Source organism: Xenopus laevis, chromosome 3L, assembly GCF_017654675.1.
Source record: "Xenopus laevis strain J_2021 chromosome 3L, Xenopus_laevis_v10.1, whole genome shotgun sequence".
In the NCBI taxonomy this organism is placed as follows: Eukaryota; Metazoa; Chordata; class Amphibia; order Anura; family Pipidae; genus Xenopus; species Xenopus laevis.
In genome coordinates, this window is record NC_054375.1 from 141,003,564 (window position 1) to 141,019,509 (window position 15,946).

A 15,946-nucleotide genomic window follows, 5' to 3' on the forward strand; every position below is an offset into this window, starting at 1 on the left:
CTCCTTAATTTTCCACTGCTTTTTGCAACATAACCTGAAATGAGAATTGTGTTGTAGAGCAATATAGAAAAAGGAAACAGCAGTCAGCTTAAGGGCTTAACTTGTTGAAGGGAAGAGGATGGAATTTATAAATCAATGGATTCTACTAATTTAGATACTTTGCATAAAAGTGAAATTCTGATGTTAATCTCTTCAGTCCAGCTCTATTTGTGTTTGTAGCTGTAAAACCTACGGGTGCCTCACTTTATGGTATCAGTTATGTGCTGGGAATGAAGCATTCTTCAGGTAAGAGTAGATTGATACACAATAGGGAAATATACATTGGAATATAACCACTACAAACCCCAAAATGTTGGTGTTGATGTTTGCAGTATATGCAGATATAAGCCCTATAGGTCCATTGGTCTCACAACAGAATATAAGCTATATGAGCAAATAGAAGTAAATTCTCAAGTGAAGAGTTGATAACCAGTAGCTGGAAGCAAGGGCCTTTCCAAGGTCAAATGTGTTTCCTTTAGTCTGGAAAAAATCAAAATAGTTTGAAAGGCTCAGCATAAAGACTCCATAGTGACATGGCCTCTAGCCTTTGCAGCATTTTAGGGAATGTGTTAAATTGAATGTGAAGACTGTTGCTATATTGAAGAAATCAACCAAGGGTGTCCCAATAGATAAATGAGAATAGATAATTCATTAATATGTGCAATAAGCAGCCTTCAAGCCAACACGCTACGGTCACATCTTACCAGAGTCTCCTGTTTCTGTTCAACTGTGTCAAGACTTGCGCTACAGCAGAGTTGGAAGCAGAATATTTAAATGTTTAGTAAACCTGTAGGAAATACTAGGAAATCCCCAAAGTGCTCATTACTCAATAAAGTCAATTTAGCAATTTGTTATACAAAACTCTGCAATTAAGATGCTGTTAACATAAACATAAACCAACAACAACCCAAACTCTGTGTACCATTTTATACAAAGGTTTATACTGTGGAATTTTAGTAAAATATCTACTTTATACATAATGGGCCATATTCAATTTAATGTGAAATGCTTATCTCCTTGTTCAGTTCCAGATTTTCCCATAGAACCAGAGGCAATTAAGTTCGCATATAAAAACTGATTTCATTGTTTATCACATTAAAATCCTGTTGAAGGATATGGGAAAAAAACTGAACTGCAGCAGTAAAGAGTGACTGAAGTTTACCAGAGCACAAGTCACATGACTGGGGGCAGCTGGGAAACTGACAATATGTCTAACCCCATGTCAGATTTCAAAATGAAATAAAAAAAAATCTGTTGCTCTTTTGAGAAACTGATTTTAGTGCAGAATTCTGCTGGAGCAGCACTCTTAACTGATGTATTTTGGAAAAAAAACATTTTTTCCCATGACAGTATCCTTTTAAGCACAATCATTTCCTGGATCACCTTGCTACTCTGTAGGTCTGGCAATGTTCCCTAGCAGCTGTGCTCTTCGTTTGGTATTATTTTTAGACTGTCAAACCAACTTTGATAACATTGACCTTTTTCCAGCTCAATATGCTCCCTCTGAACTGGTTTAAAGTGATACTGACACTAAAAAACAACTGTCACGTTTGGCACCCTAAATCCAGAACCAGAGCTAGGCTTCCTGGTCTCTTACTTCTGCCTTTATCAGCCGCCTTTCACGTCGGGAGGAGCCCTCGGCTAATTGGATGCTGCCAGGACTTTCTAAGAGAGGAGCAAAGCTCCAGGTTGTGGACGAGCAAAGGGGCACGATCGTCTCACCAAGGATACTGGATGGAAGAACACAACTTGGAAGACAGACCAGTCAACACAGCATGGAACAGGCAGGCCGGGCCAGCACAAGCAGAGTTAGAATAGTCAGACTGGCCGGAAAAGAGGATTGGAGAGCGTAGAAAAGTCAGACAGACCGAAATCAGGATTGGAGAACGTAGAATAGTCAGACAGGCAGGGTTCAGCTTGGAGAGGTCAGGCAAGCCAGGCAAGGGTCAGGGTACAGAGTTCAGAATAGTCAGGTAAAGCACGGGTCAATACACAGAAGATCAGGCAGGTTACACAAAGAATAGCACCAGGAACAAACTAATTGAACCTATCAACGGGCAATGTGTTCATTTCAAAAGCCCCTTTAAATACCTTTGAATTCCGAGGCCTTTGCGTGATTACGTCATCACGCCGGCACATAAACCCGGAAGCGCGTGGCTGCGCCCACCATAGGGGAACCGGCGCTGGAAGGGATCAGACACATGTGGTGGGTGTCCCCGCCGAAGACACGGCTTTGCCCTGCAGTGGACCACTAGACCACCAGGGTAACTATTCATAACAACTACTCTTCAAAATATTAATGTACATTAAAAGTTACCTATAGCTCATGTTGATAATCTTTCACTAATAATAAACTAAATCTGCTTTTGTAAGTAATTTTTACTTGAAGTTCTTAAACCTGACTGTTTTGCCAACCTGACTGCCCCTTCTTAACCTGTCAGAGTTTCTAATGCTAACGGACTCCTGCTGCACAAATATGGCAGCCCCCTCATAGAGGAATATGGGGATCAGATGGATAATGTAAAAGCATTGGGCAAATGATGTTATGTCAAAATGATAACAGCATGCAAAGATGTTATGATAGATGTAAAAAAATGTTTAATTTCTGGTGTCAGTATCTCTTTAAACTGCATAGTTAAAGTGCATTGACCTTTCATCTCTTGAGCCAAACCCTCTTTGTGTGGATATAAATAAAATTTTTGAAGACTTTGCCTATGGTGGCAAATTTCTTAATTAAAGGAATGGTTCACATTTAATTTAGTATGCTATAGAATTGCCCATTCTAAGCAACTTTTCAATTGGTCTCATCTTTCTATTCCGGCCTTTCCTATTCATATTCCAGTCTCGTATTCAAATCAGTGCATGGTTGCTAGGGTAACTTGGACCCTAACAACCAGATGGCTGAAATTGGAAACTGGGGAGCTTCTGAATAAAAAGCTGAATAACTTTAAAACTACAAATAAAAAAAATGAAAACCAATTGCACATTTTCTCAGAATATCACTCTCAATATCATATTCAAAGTTAACCCAAAGGGGAACAACCCCTTTAAGAAGGGCCATATTAGGGCCCCTTAATAGGGTCCTATTTAATGTTAAACTAGAATTTATTTTGCTTTTGCTCAAGCAAAATAATCAAGCATTTCTTTTTGGTTGTTTTTGAAAATAACCTTAAATTTATCAATCATGAACCTATTAACCACCCAGCTCCCTAATTTATTAAAATAACGTCAGTAAACCAAAGCTGAGCAGCATTGATGCCTGAGGAAATACTACTTGACACAGAGCTATCTCTCCAGGGCGCAAATTCGCCAGTGTGACGTCATTTTGTAACTTCGGCGATTTACTAACGGGCGCTGGCATAAATTCGCTAGCGAAGTGGAACTACTCTACTAAAGGGCGAATTGTCACCAGCGACCATTTCGCAAACATCGCACCACTTCGCCAGGTGCAAATTTGCTACCACTAATATACGAAGTTGTGCCCTGGGCACTAAGCACTGGCGACTTTTTGCATACAGTAATTTAAAGTTGTATGTATGATTGGTGCAAATGCTTGAAGTTACCATTTTTTCTTACAAATATCCAGGAAACCTTAATAAAGACCAGAGAGTTAATATAATGCCCTACACATGTGCCCACTGAAAAATGAATGTTCCATATTCAATGTTTTTTCAACTTTAATGTATTTTCGGGCACACAGGATATGATGTAAGTGACAGAAGATTGAGGAAGATCTAGCTTCATCTTAGAACTTCTCCTGGTCTGAGGTGGCAAAGTCAACTCTGGCAAAAGAGGTAACATTCAGTAAAATCCACACTTTACTAAATTTGAAACAACCTTTTGCCAGAACCAAAAGTCACCTGGTGATTAAGTACGAACGAACGAATGAATGAACGACAGAGCTTACATCTGTGTGAATTGCCAGCAAAAGTGTTTTCATTTATTGTATTTATTATTTTATGTGTTTATTCTCTAGTGCTAACTGTTGAGATGTCAAAGTAATTTCAAACTTGTCTTGAATAGTTTACCTTCTATTTAACAAAATATGTAAAGATTTACACAAATTTGTAGCACATAAGGAGCAGATGTAATACTGGTACATAGGCTATTAACAAAAGAGTGTATGGTTTAGGGAACCTTCTGTAACTATCCATTGTACAGAGAATTCAATAGATATTTGGTAAACACAATTTTTGCAGAAGACTGAACCTGTCTGTTTCTGAGGCTGTACACCAATGGGTTTAACACTGGAATAAAACCCAAGTAAATCAGGGAAAGCATCTTGTCTACTTCTTGAGAGTTTTCTGAGACTGGTTTCATATATAAACTGATGCATGTACAACCATACAGTAATACAACAGTGAGATGTGAAGAACAGCTGGAGAACGTCTTTAGCCTTGCAGCCAAGGTTCTCATCTTCAGGATGGTATATATGATGTATACATAAGATGTTAGGATCAACCCAAATGGAAAAATTCCAATTAATGGTACATCAGCTGTTATTAATGCCTTTATGAGGCTTGTATCACTGCAGGAAAGCTCCACCAAGGATATGATTTCACAAAATATATGATTTATATTAATAAGCCTGCAAAATGACAAATGAGATATAAGCAAAGCAAAACACATTGCATTGGTGGCACAGAACATCCATGATGTTGTCACCAGCAGGATGCAGAACCTGGGTTTCATAATGAGTTGATAACGTAGAGGGACACAAATAGCCACGTATCGGTCATAAGCCATGGTGGCCAGCAAGAGAAAATCACCATCATTGCAAGATATGTAAAGAAATAGTTGTGTTATGCAGCCATAAAAAGAAATGCTCCTTTCCCCTATAAAGTTCATGACCATCAGCTTGGGCAGGATGGCAGAGACAGAGATAATGTCTTGGACTGCCAGGTTGCACAGAAAGAAGTACATGGGGGTGTGCAGCTGGGATACCAGACATACAAGGACAATAATCAGCATGTTTCCAACCAAAGCCAGTAGGTACATAAGCAAAAGACCAATAAAAATAATATGATGATGTTCTTTAGAGTTGAAAAATCCTATGAGATGGAAGTCTCTTGGTACTGAAATATTCATGACATAAACAATGGTACTGCATGAACTGAGGAAACAGGAAGGAAACAGGATTTACGTGACACATTTAGAATAATAGGACTAAATTAAAATATAGGTACAGTGCTGTGTAATTTGTTGGTATTTTATAAATAAACTGTATGTGCTAATGATAATAGATAATACGAGAGTAGATGAGTACTACACTAACTAACTTCATTTATTCCTATTCATCTTTGTTTATATCTACATTACATTAATAATATTATTCTAATATTCTTTATTATCTTTGCACGCTTGTCAGGGAAAGGAAGCCCTAGTTGCAGAATACCAAGCTATTAAAACTGAAAATAACAAGGAAACCAATGTCAGATCATCTTTGTATTTCATACAAAAACACCTGCAGCCTGCTCTTATGTTTTATAGACCATGTTGTATCATATCATTGTTTTAATATCTAGCATCCCTAAAAAAACAGGTCAGTGGTGAGATTGGGGTGGGGGGCGGTGGCTTACAAGTATTTGCTGGGCACCCAAATATTTTTTTGTGGGGGGGGGAAGCAGAACATTGAAGGTACACCACTAAACATTGCATTGGAATTGCAGCTTCTCTAGAGCTTCTCTAGCGCTTCTCCAAAGCACAGAAGATACTTCTTCCTTGCAGAACTTATGGAACCACATGCACAATTGAATACTATTTTATTATACTGTATATCTATGTGTGCTGGGAATTAAGAATGGTAGAACCATGAATGTAGCCCCTTAGCGGTAACCCCAAAATAATATTTGCATAAATATTTTTACACCCACTTCAATTATGGCAGCATTGACTAATACTCATTATATACATTTTAGCTATATATATATATATATATATATATATATGTATATATATATATATATATATATATATACAGGCATATGTGTTCATTCCATATAAATAATATTTTATACACTCATTTGGGTTAACGTGCACTAGTACACCTATGGGGGAATGTAGTATGTTTTGCTAGCACATTAAACCTGAGCAAAGACGCGTATTAACCATATTGCATCCTTTCTGACTGATTAAGGGCCTCAACGACTTTATCTCAACGTTTAAGAACAAATTTGTGAACATTTGCAGCATATGTAATTTATTTTCGCAAGTGCAAGTCTTTTTAGTGACAAAATATTTAATGAAACTCTGGAGCAGGTGTTAACGCTACACCTTTGCTTAGCGATAATGCACAATGTATAGAATAAGGAAATGCGCATTGCAACAAAAGACTTGCAGGTGTCTTTACGTAGTACAGTGCATATATAAAGTATCATTTTGGGGGGTTATCAAAATCCGATTTTTTTCAGATTTTTTTTTTTTAAAAAAAGTCCAACCAAACTAGAATCCATGATGTGACCTTATTTATTATTAAAAAAAGCATGATTTAATCGGAATGGGGACAAAATGGAAAAAATCGAGAGAAAACCTGAATCGTACATCTTTTTCTGCCTTTTCCCTGAAAAGGCCAAATTTTTTGGATTTTTGCCCAAAAAGTCAGAAAATGTCGGATTTTCAGGCTAATTACAGCGCAGACCACAGAAACTTCCAAATAGGATAGGGACTAGTGATGGGTGAATTTATTCGCCAGACATGGATTTGCGGCGAATTTATGCATTTGGCCACCTACAAAGTTTTGCAAAACTGCTGCCACAATTTGCTGTGACAAAAAAGTTGCTTGTGTGAAAATTGTTGTGTGTCAAATAAATCTGATGCCCATTGACTTCAATGTACTTGGAGAAAAAGGCATTCATGTTAAAATTGTCGCTCGTGTAAAAATTGCCGCTCGTCAAAATAATTTTGAGGCCCATTGAGTTGAATGCGTTTCACAAACTTTTTGGTGAAGCGAAACAGGACAGATTTACCCATTACTAATAAGAACCTCTCCCATTGACTTATATACAGCTCCGCAGGTCTGAGATGCCAGATTTTTTGGATTCGGACTTTTTGCTGCATCGAGATTTAATAAACCCACTAAAAATTCAAATTTTATAGTAAAAAAAATTTAATTTTATTGTAAAAAAAGTTTTTTTCCATTTTGGGTGCATTGACTTCATATCAGAATATCAGCAGTATGAGCAAACAGTGGTGAATTATGATGTGTAAAGTACAGTAGGCTGAGAAACAGTAGGACAATGCAAATTCCTGAAGGTAAGTCTTTCAATTTGAACTACTTGACCTTTCCAATATCAATTTAGTTTCTTGCTAGCTTGATCAAAAGAGTTTGAAGGGCACAACATGCTGCAAAAGTCAGATACTCGGTTACATTGTATCAGTGACATCATGGCCTTATATAAACTGACTTTTGCAGCATTTTTGGGATTGTATGAACCTGAACACTTAGGCTGTTGCTATATTGAAGCATCTAATTGTAACTGTCCCAGAAAAAAAATTTGAAGAGTCGGCCCATTAACATGTGCTATGAGAATTCTCTAAGCCAACATACAATGAGAAATCTGCATGTATGTTTATTAGTGAAACTAAATGTCTATTTTGGGAACTGAGTAGTCCCTTGACCTCCAGCATTAGAATAGAAAACTTTAAAAAGCTAATTTCATTACACTGGATAATAACAGTGACATAATAATTATTTAATATATATATATAAATATATCTTCTTAAGGATGAATGTTATTAAAATTGGCATGTTTAGCTAAATGAATGACATGCAGGTACAGAGCAGAAACTAGAGTATTTGCTGCTTACCAGGTTCTCCTGTTTTTTTTCTGCAAATTTTCAAAGTGATTGTAGAAAAGCTACAGCAGAGTTGGAAGCAGAGTATTTAAATGCTTTGTAAAATCTATACAAACTATTATTAAATCCCTGAAGTGTTCATTATTGCAGTTGTGTGGCTGTGTGAATAAAGTTAATCTGACAATTTGATCCTAGTTTGACTATATGTTATAGATATAGATGTATGTTATAGATATAGATAATATGCTGTTCATTTACCTTCAACAAAAAAAAACCTGTATATGTGGAATGTTTTAGCCAATGGTTTAGACTCATGTAAAAATAAATATTTTATTTAAATACCAAAGATATTTAGTCCTTACTTGCTTGGTGCGCACAATAGGCCAGCATCCACAATGTATTAGGGTGTGTACAATGAATTTTGTGTAAAAACACATTTAGGGGTCCATGGGGTTAAGTTCCCCTGGAACTGGGCCTAATTTAGAGCTGGGAGGAGAATTGTTTCCCTTTCTAGGTTAAAGTGTTCCCTGGCAGTTCCAGATTTGGCCATGAGGTGTCAGTATCTCTTTAGTATTGATAAGGGAGAGGCACCATATGTTCTTCCACTTTTAACAGGAAGTAGATGTTTCTAGGCCTCTGTAAAGGAAAGACCTTAGTGAAGACAAGGATACAGGGACTTCATGAATGAGGTGTTTAGTGGCAGGTGTACCACACTAGGAGTGTGAGTTAGTTGAGGTTGAGCTATAAAAAGCAGCCATGAGCTCCAAAGTATGAGTGGCGTATTGGAGGTATATCTGTCAGGCGATATTGCCATAGTATAGAGATCCTAGCGGATAAGGAATCAGGGTAAATAATCCCATGGAGGTAATCTAAGCCACTATGGTGTGTTTCAGAGGTGAAGTGTAGTGATGGGCGAATTTGGGGCGTTTCGGTTCGCCGAAAAATTTGCGAATTACCAATGAAATTTGTGAAACGGCAAAAAATTCGCGAAATGGTGCCGGCGTCTCGTTTTTGATGCAAATTCACGCCTGGCAGATAAATTCGTCCATCACTAGTTAAGTGAGATTCCTGCTAACTTTGGTCTCTGTCTGTATTACGCTCTCCATTTTATGTTGCCTGTACCACTTGCCTGTGTTGTGTGCATGTTAAATAAACCCTTTTTGTTTTGTGTGCAAGAAACTCTGGCACCCTCTGTCCCTCTGTCTTTATTTTTTTGCATAGCAGCAACAGAGGTATAGTTGCACAATGCCCTCACCTTCTACTTAGTGAATGCCATCTGGGTGAGAGAGTCCAGTGTGACCCATGTTCTACTGGCAAACAAATAACCTTGCATTTATCAAGGTAATTTATGAATAGGATAGAACAGACACCTTCACAAAATGTCTAGAAAACATTCCAATTGTTACCACCATTTGCATTTTGTGCTTCAGTCAGCTCTCTATATATATGTAAAATAAGTATGTTTCAGGACAATATAAATCAGTTTAATTTTGTGTAAAGTAATATTGCATCCACACTGCAACCCCAAGATCTAATTTTCATCTCACAAAGACTTTTTGATATGGTTTATCATGCAGACACTGTGTTGAAGCCTAAAATAAAATCTTTAACTGAATAAGCTTTTCTCATCAAATGTCAAATGAAAACCATATCCCCAAAATGAATACTTGAGCAACAGATTATAATAAATTAAGTGGCATATGAAGGAATCTTATCAAACTGGTATATATATTTAAGCAAATCTTGCCCTTTTACATCTCTTGCCTTGAGCCACCATTTCTTGATGGTCTGTGTGCTGCCTCAGAGATCACCTGACCAGAAATACTGCAGCTCTAACTGTAACAGGAAGAAGTGGGGAAGAATAAGACACAACTTGGTCTGCTAATTGGCTCATGTGACCTAACATGTTTGGTTTGTTTGTGTGCACCGTGAATTGTATGATCCCAGGGGGCTGCCATTTTTAAAATGCCAGTATTTTATTTACGATTATCCAATGACACATACTACTAAAAATGTGTATTAATATGAAAATGATTTATTTAAATGAAGCAGGAATTTACATATAAGCTGTTTTATGCAATATATTTTTATAGAGACCTACATTGTTCGGGGGATATGGGTTTTCTTTAATTTATTATCTCTTAAATCCCTTCTAAAAGATTTCCATTATAGACATCAAGCTTACAGGTTGTGAGAAATATTAAATATTAATAGTGTCACCATATTAACAAAAGCATTTATCATATCCCATGTTTCTATTTCATGTTTTATAACATTGTAACACACCCATGAGTGCACTTTACTAGTGTGAATTATAGTGTGTGTGACCAGGACTATTCCTGCATGTAGTGTGACTCTGACTAGTACTTGGGCGGGAAACTCCCAGCAGCAGGTCCGGACTGAGAATGAAAATAGGCCCTGGCATTTCAGGGACACAGAGGCCCAATCAGCCCACATAGAGGCCCAAACAGCCCCCACAAGCCCACTATATACTGACTTTCTATGGGACCTTATAGCAGCCCCTCTGGCATTTGCCAGAACCCACAGATTGCCAGTCCGGGCCTGCCCAGCAGTTCCCGGCACCTTGTAGACTATTGTTTGCATCAAAGGATCCAAATCACAAGAGGGTTCTTTGCAGCAATAACTGGTTTATTATCAGTAGAACAGTTCAATAACTAAAATGAAGCTTTACTCCTTTAAGGCACATTCAAAAACATTATTGATAAATCCCTTTATTATTGATAAATGTGCCTCTTAGTATCTGAATCCCGTTATATTGTTTGGATATTCTGGTGTGTGACTCTTTGGCTTAACTTCTTGTTTCCATCCATGTTTATTAGATTCTATTGTCCTGCACCTTTATTATGATTGCTCCTACTGTAGTCTTTACAGTCAGTTCTGGGAGGATCCCACAGCTCATCAAATCCATGAGGTTCAGTGAGGAATCGCAGAGGATGGACCTGTCCTCCATAATTATTTATACAGTTTAAGCCCCAATAATTAATGAATGCCCCACAAAACATTATTTTAAGAGCTTTAAGTAAGTAATTCAAAATACAGTTGTGTTATGGAAATTATATTTTGCAACTACAAAATATACACAAGTGGCAACAGGCAAGGTGTATCACAGACATGTCATTTTAAATTAGCATTTAATATACATTTGTTAAATACTATTTTTGCAGCAGACTGGACCTGTCTATTTCTGAGACTGTACACCAATGGGTTTAACATTGGAACAAAACCCAAGTACATCAGGGAAAGCAACTTGTCTACTTCTTGAGAGTTTTGTGAGTCCGGTTTCATGTACAAGCTGATGCATGTACCACCATACAGTAATACAACTGTGAGATGTGAAGAACAGCTGGAGAACGTCTTCAACCTTGCTGCTGAGGTTCTCATCTTCAAGATGGTATATATGATGTATACGTATGATGTTAGGATCAACCCAAATGGAAAAATCCCTACTAATGGTGCTTCAACTGTTAATAATGTCTGTATGTGTGTTGTGTCACTGCAGGAAAGCTGTACTAGGGATACAATTTCACAAAAGATATGATTGATATCAAGTAGCTTGCAGTATGACAGTTGAGATATAAGCAAAGAATAGCACATTGCATTGGTGGCACAGAACATCCAAGATGTTGTCACCAGCAGGATGCAGATCCCGGGTTTCATAATGAGGTGATAACGCAGAGGGAAACAAATAGCCACATATCGGTCATAAGCCATGATGGCCAACAGGATAAAATCACCATCAGTGCAAGTTATAAAGAGAAATAGCTGTGTTATACACACAGGAAAAGAAGTGCTGGTTCCCGTTGTAAATGTGATGGCCATCAGCTTGGGAAGGAAGGCAGAGACAGAGATAATATCCTGGACTGCCAGGTTGCAGAGGAAGAAATACATGGGGGTGTGCAGCTGGGATACCAGACACACAAGTACAATAATCATCATGTTTCCCAGCACAGTCAATAGGTACATTAGTAACAGCCCAATAAAAATAATATGATGATGTTCTTCAGAGTTGGAAAATGCGAGGAGATGGAAGTCTCTTGGTACTGTAGAATTTACAACATAATCCATGGCTCTGCATTTACTGAGAAGGAAAACAACATTTACATGAACCTTTTTAAACTCAAAAGTCTAAGTCTTGCCTTAGTTTTCATCTTTGTCATAGACTACTCAAAACTAATTCCTGACTGGTTGCTATTGATATTTGCACTTATCACTTGCACTTGCAGTTTATGAATGATGTTCTCAAATCAACTTTGTCATGTAAAATACAGATGCTGATCACTGATGGTACATACAACATGTGATACCCGGTCATTGCAAGTCAGGCATGACTTTTGTGTGGGCACTAGACAACCAGATTAGAGAGTTTATGCTCTGAAGTGTCTTCTATTTAGATTTTGGCCCTCACTAATAATGTCAAGGGCTGGATCTTGCCCTCTTATATATTTTAAAGAGCACATTCATTTTTACTTTTTAATAGATTGCCTTAGTCTATGGGGCCCATTTCCTAACAATTGAATTTAGTTTTTTCAACAAATCTCTAAAAATTAGTTTTTCCTATTTTTTTTAGAAAAAGCTTTAAAAATTTAAGATTTATTAAGAGTAAAAACCATGAAAACCATAAATACAAAATGTTGCTAGGTAAAAGTTGAAAAGGTCCTATAGAAGTCAATAGGAGCTGCGCTTAACACATTGGACCATTTTAAATCAATTTAGACTTTTAGAGGTTTTCAGATCTTGCCCTCTTATATATTTTAAAGAGCACATTCATTTTTACTTTTTAATAGATTGCCTTAGTCTATGGGGCCCATTTACTAAAAATTGAATTTAGTTTTTTCAACAAATCTCTAAAAATTAATTTTTCCTATTTTTTTTAAAAAAAAGCTTTTAAAAATGTAAGATTTATTAAGAGTAAAAACCATGAAAACCATAAATACAAAATGTTGCTAGGTAAAAGTTGAAAAGGTCCTATAGAAGTCAATAGGAGCTGCGCTTATCACATTGGACCATTTTAAATCAATTTAGACTTTTAGAGGTTTTCAGATCTTGCCCTCTTATATATTTTAAAGAGCACATTCATTTTTACTTTTTAATAGATTGCCTTAGTCTATGGGGCCCATTTACTAAAAATTGAATTTAGTTTTTTCAACAAATCTCTAAAAATTAATTTTTCCTATTTTTTTAAAAAAAAAGCTTTTAAAAATGTAAGATTTATTAAGAGTAAAAACCATGAAAACCATAAATACAAAATGTTGCTAGGTAAAAGTTGCAAAGGTCCTATAGAATTCAATAGGAGCTGCGCTTATCACATTGGACCATTTTAAATCAATTCAGACTTTTAGAGGTTTTCAGATAGGGCCTCCATGGAAAGTTTAAACTTCTGCTTAAAATCATTTAGTTAAATAAACTTATAAGTGCATTTGGGGGCTTGTATATTGTTGGTTTCCTATATAGCTTGACCTCCTAATTTTAAGGCTAGCAAGTTACCAAATTCCAGTTTCAATCTTGGCTTCTACTGTTATTTTTTATGGCATGCGCAGACCCACACCATAAAGTAAGTTCAATTGTACTCCTACTTGCTAAATTGTAAATGTTTTTAGGATTTTATTAAAAATATTTTAAATATTTGGATGAACTCACTAATAAGTTTTTTTTTACTTTTAATGAATGAAAATGAAAATAAAGTATAAACAAAATTATAGTCCATTTCTAATAAGATCTAGTTTTTTTTAAAAAAAAATAAAATACAAGTTGCAACATTTTTTCAGCTGTTATATATACATATTCTTAAATTACATTCTGAAATTTATAGTTACAATTCCAAAAAAATGATAAAAAAAGTGTGTTCAAAATTGCATGTAAACATATATCTACTGTATAAAGGCATGGGGTAAGAGGGAAATCTCTGTCTAGGAAATGAGATCAAGCTCATGCAGTAATAAATATTTGAAGTTACTGTTCCTTGGCGCAGTCCCTCAGAAAAGGATCACACTTGCCTAGACCTCCGAATAAACACAGGTGGTCGCTATCTCTTGCTTTAAAAATTGCCACTTGCGTAAATTCCTGCTATTTGTATATCAACAGTAAAGTCCAGACTAAGTGGAAACAAAATATCTTACTACTGGGTCAAACACAACGTTTTAAGGCTCTCTCTCACCTCAGAAATGACAATGATCATTTACAGTAAAAGTTAGGGAACCACATAGGAACACACCTATGGTATGCCCACTAAATGAAGAAATAAACATTGTTGTGGTCATCTTAATGCAGCAGAAAAAGACATTTAGGGGCCCTTATATTAAACCTTGAATTTTTCTGGTCGAAAAAAACCCCCCCAAACATTAATTATACCCCCAAAGCTGCTAAAAAACTCTCCATCTCAAACCTGTCGAGGTCATGTAGAAGTCAATGACAGATGTCCCGGAAGATGTTTTGTTGACATTGTGATCCGGGCTGGTTTTCGTCAGATGATCTAATAAAGATGAAAATTCAATAAAATTTAGTTTTCGGAACATCAATTCGAAAAAGTAGAGTTTTTGGAGCATCAATCACAAGTTTCAAATTGTGGCTTGATTTGGTTGCAACATTGTTTCTATCCAGCGTTTTCGAAAGGAATTAATAATAAATGAGTTGAATTCATGGAGGGGAGTTTGGTTGGCTTTGTTTTAATAAAAACATTTGATTAATTTGAGTTTTAGTAAATAACCCCCATAATGCTGAAGGAAGAATAGGAGGGTAGTAATAATGGACTATAGTTGTTATTATAATCCCCTGTGCTCACAAGTATTGGACACAGTCAGTTATGGTAAATTGTTGTTTGATCTGACTGAAATGAAAAAATACATTTCAGGTAATTTAAATATGGCAAGGTGGGATTATCACTGATTTGATGAATTATTTTCTTCCTGGTAATATTTTGACAACATTTGCAATTTGTTTTAATTTTTTATTGCTTAAGGCTACTAGTTGATGTTGGTACCCCACTGGAGTGTGTGTATATATATATACAGGTATTGGACCTGTTATCCAGAATGCTCAGGCCCTGGGCCTTTCCAGATAATGGATCTTTCCGTAATTTGGATCTTCATACCTTAAGTCTACTAGAAAATCATGTAAACATTATTTAAACCCAATTGGCTGGTTTTGCTTCCAATAAGGATTAATTATATCTTAGTTTGGATCAAGTACAAGCTACTGTTTTATTATTACATCATTTTTTAAAAGTTGGATTATTTGATTATAATGGAGTCTATGGGAGACTGCCTTTCTGTAATTCTGAGCTTTCTGGATAACGCGTTTCCAGATAATGGATCCCATACCTATATATATATATATATATATGGTACAGGATAGCAGTTTTTGTTATTGGTTGAGTAACTGAGTGAATTAAATGAAGATGGCATTGGAAATAATAAATCAGTTTTTTGGAAGTCACTGTATGCAGTGAGCTATGAATGCAGACCATGTCCAATTCTAGCCAGAATGGGAGTAAAGTAACTTGTATATCTTCTTGGGGCCTGAAAAATATTATTAAAACTGGCATGTTTGGCTACATGAATGAAATGCAGGAACAGAGCTGAAAACAGAGTATTTGCTGCTTACCAGGCTCTGGTAATGTCTGTTTCTGTTGTGCAAATCCTCTGCGTCTACAGAACAGTAGCAGAGTTGGAAGCAGAGTATTTAAATGTTTTTTAAAATCTATGGGAAATCATGTTAAATCCCCAAAGTGCTCATTACTTCACGATGCGAAGGTTAATTCTAATTTTATTTTATAGAAAAGCATGTGTAAAATATGATGTCCATATAACAGCAAAAAATAAGAAATGTATGGAACATTTTATACAAAATGTTATACTCTGGATATTAAATAAAATGTTTACTATACACATATAGTATTGTATTTCTACATATAAGTACAATACTTTTCTGGATCTCCTTTTTACTATGTGGCCCTGGCAATGATCCCTATAATTTATGAACATTTTGAGGTCAGTGTATACAACTTATCATTGTATGTACAAAGAATTTTACAAATCATCATTTTGAAATTACTCTGTATGCACATAATTAATTAAAAGGTGCACACATGATTTTA

The 15,946-nt window shown here is 36.1% G+C and overlaps 2 protein-coding genes across 2 annotated transcripts; both read right to left on the bottom strand.

The window, feature by feature from the left end:
* Window positions 1-4,185: 4,185 nt before the first annotated feature.
* LOC121401275 (olfactory receptor 1-like) lies at window positions 4,186-5,127 on the bottom strand. Its single transcript, XM_041585622.1, has one exon. It carries the CDS (start codon window positions 5,125-5,127, stop codon window positions 4,186-4,188), a length of 942 nt encoding a protein of 313 aa, XP_041441556.1.
* A 5,841-nt stretch (window positions 5,128-10,968) lies between these two features.
* LOC121401276 (olfactory receptor 1-like) lies at window positions 10,969-11,919 on the bottom strand. Its single transcript, XM_041585623.1, has one exon. The coding sequence runs from the start codon at window positions 11,917-11,919 to the stop codon at window positions 10,969-10,971; it is 951 nt and encodes a 316-aa protein (XP_041441557.1).
* Window positions 11,920-15,946: the final 4,027 nt, after the last annotated feature.

Excerpts from the sequence above, each read along its gene's own strand:
- LOC121401276 (XM_041585623.1), bottom strand. The coding sequence starts at position 11,919 with ATGGATTATGTTGTAAATTCTACAGTACCAAGAGACTTCCATCTCCTC.
- LOC121401275 (XM_041585622.1), bottom strand. The coding sequence starts at position 5,127 with ATGAATATTTCAGTACCAAGAGACTTCCATCTCATAGGATTTTTCAAC.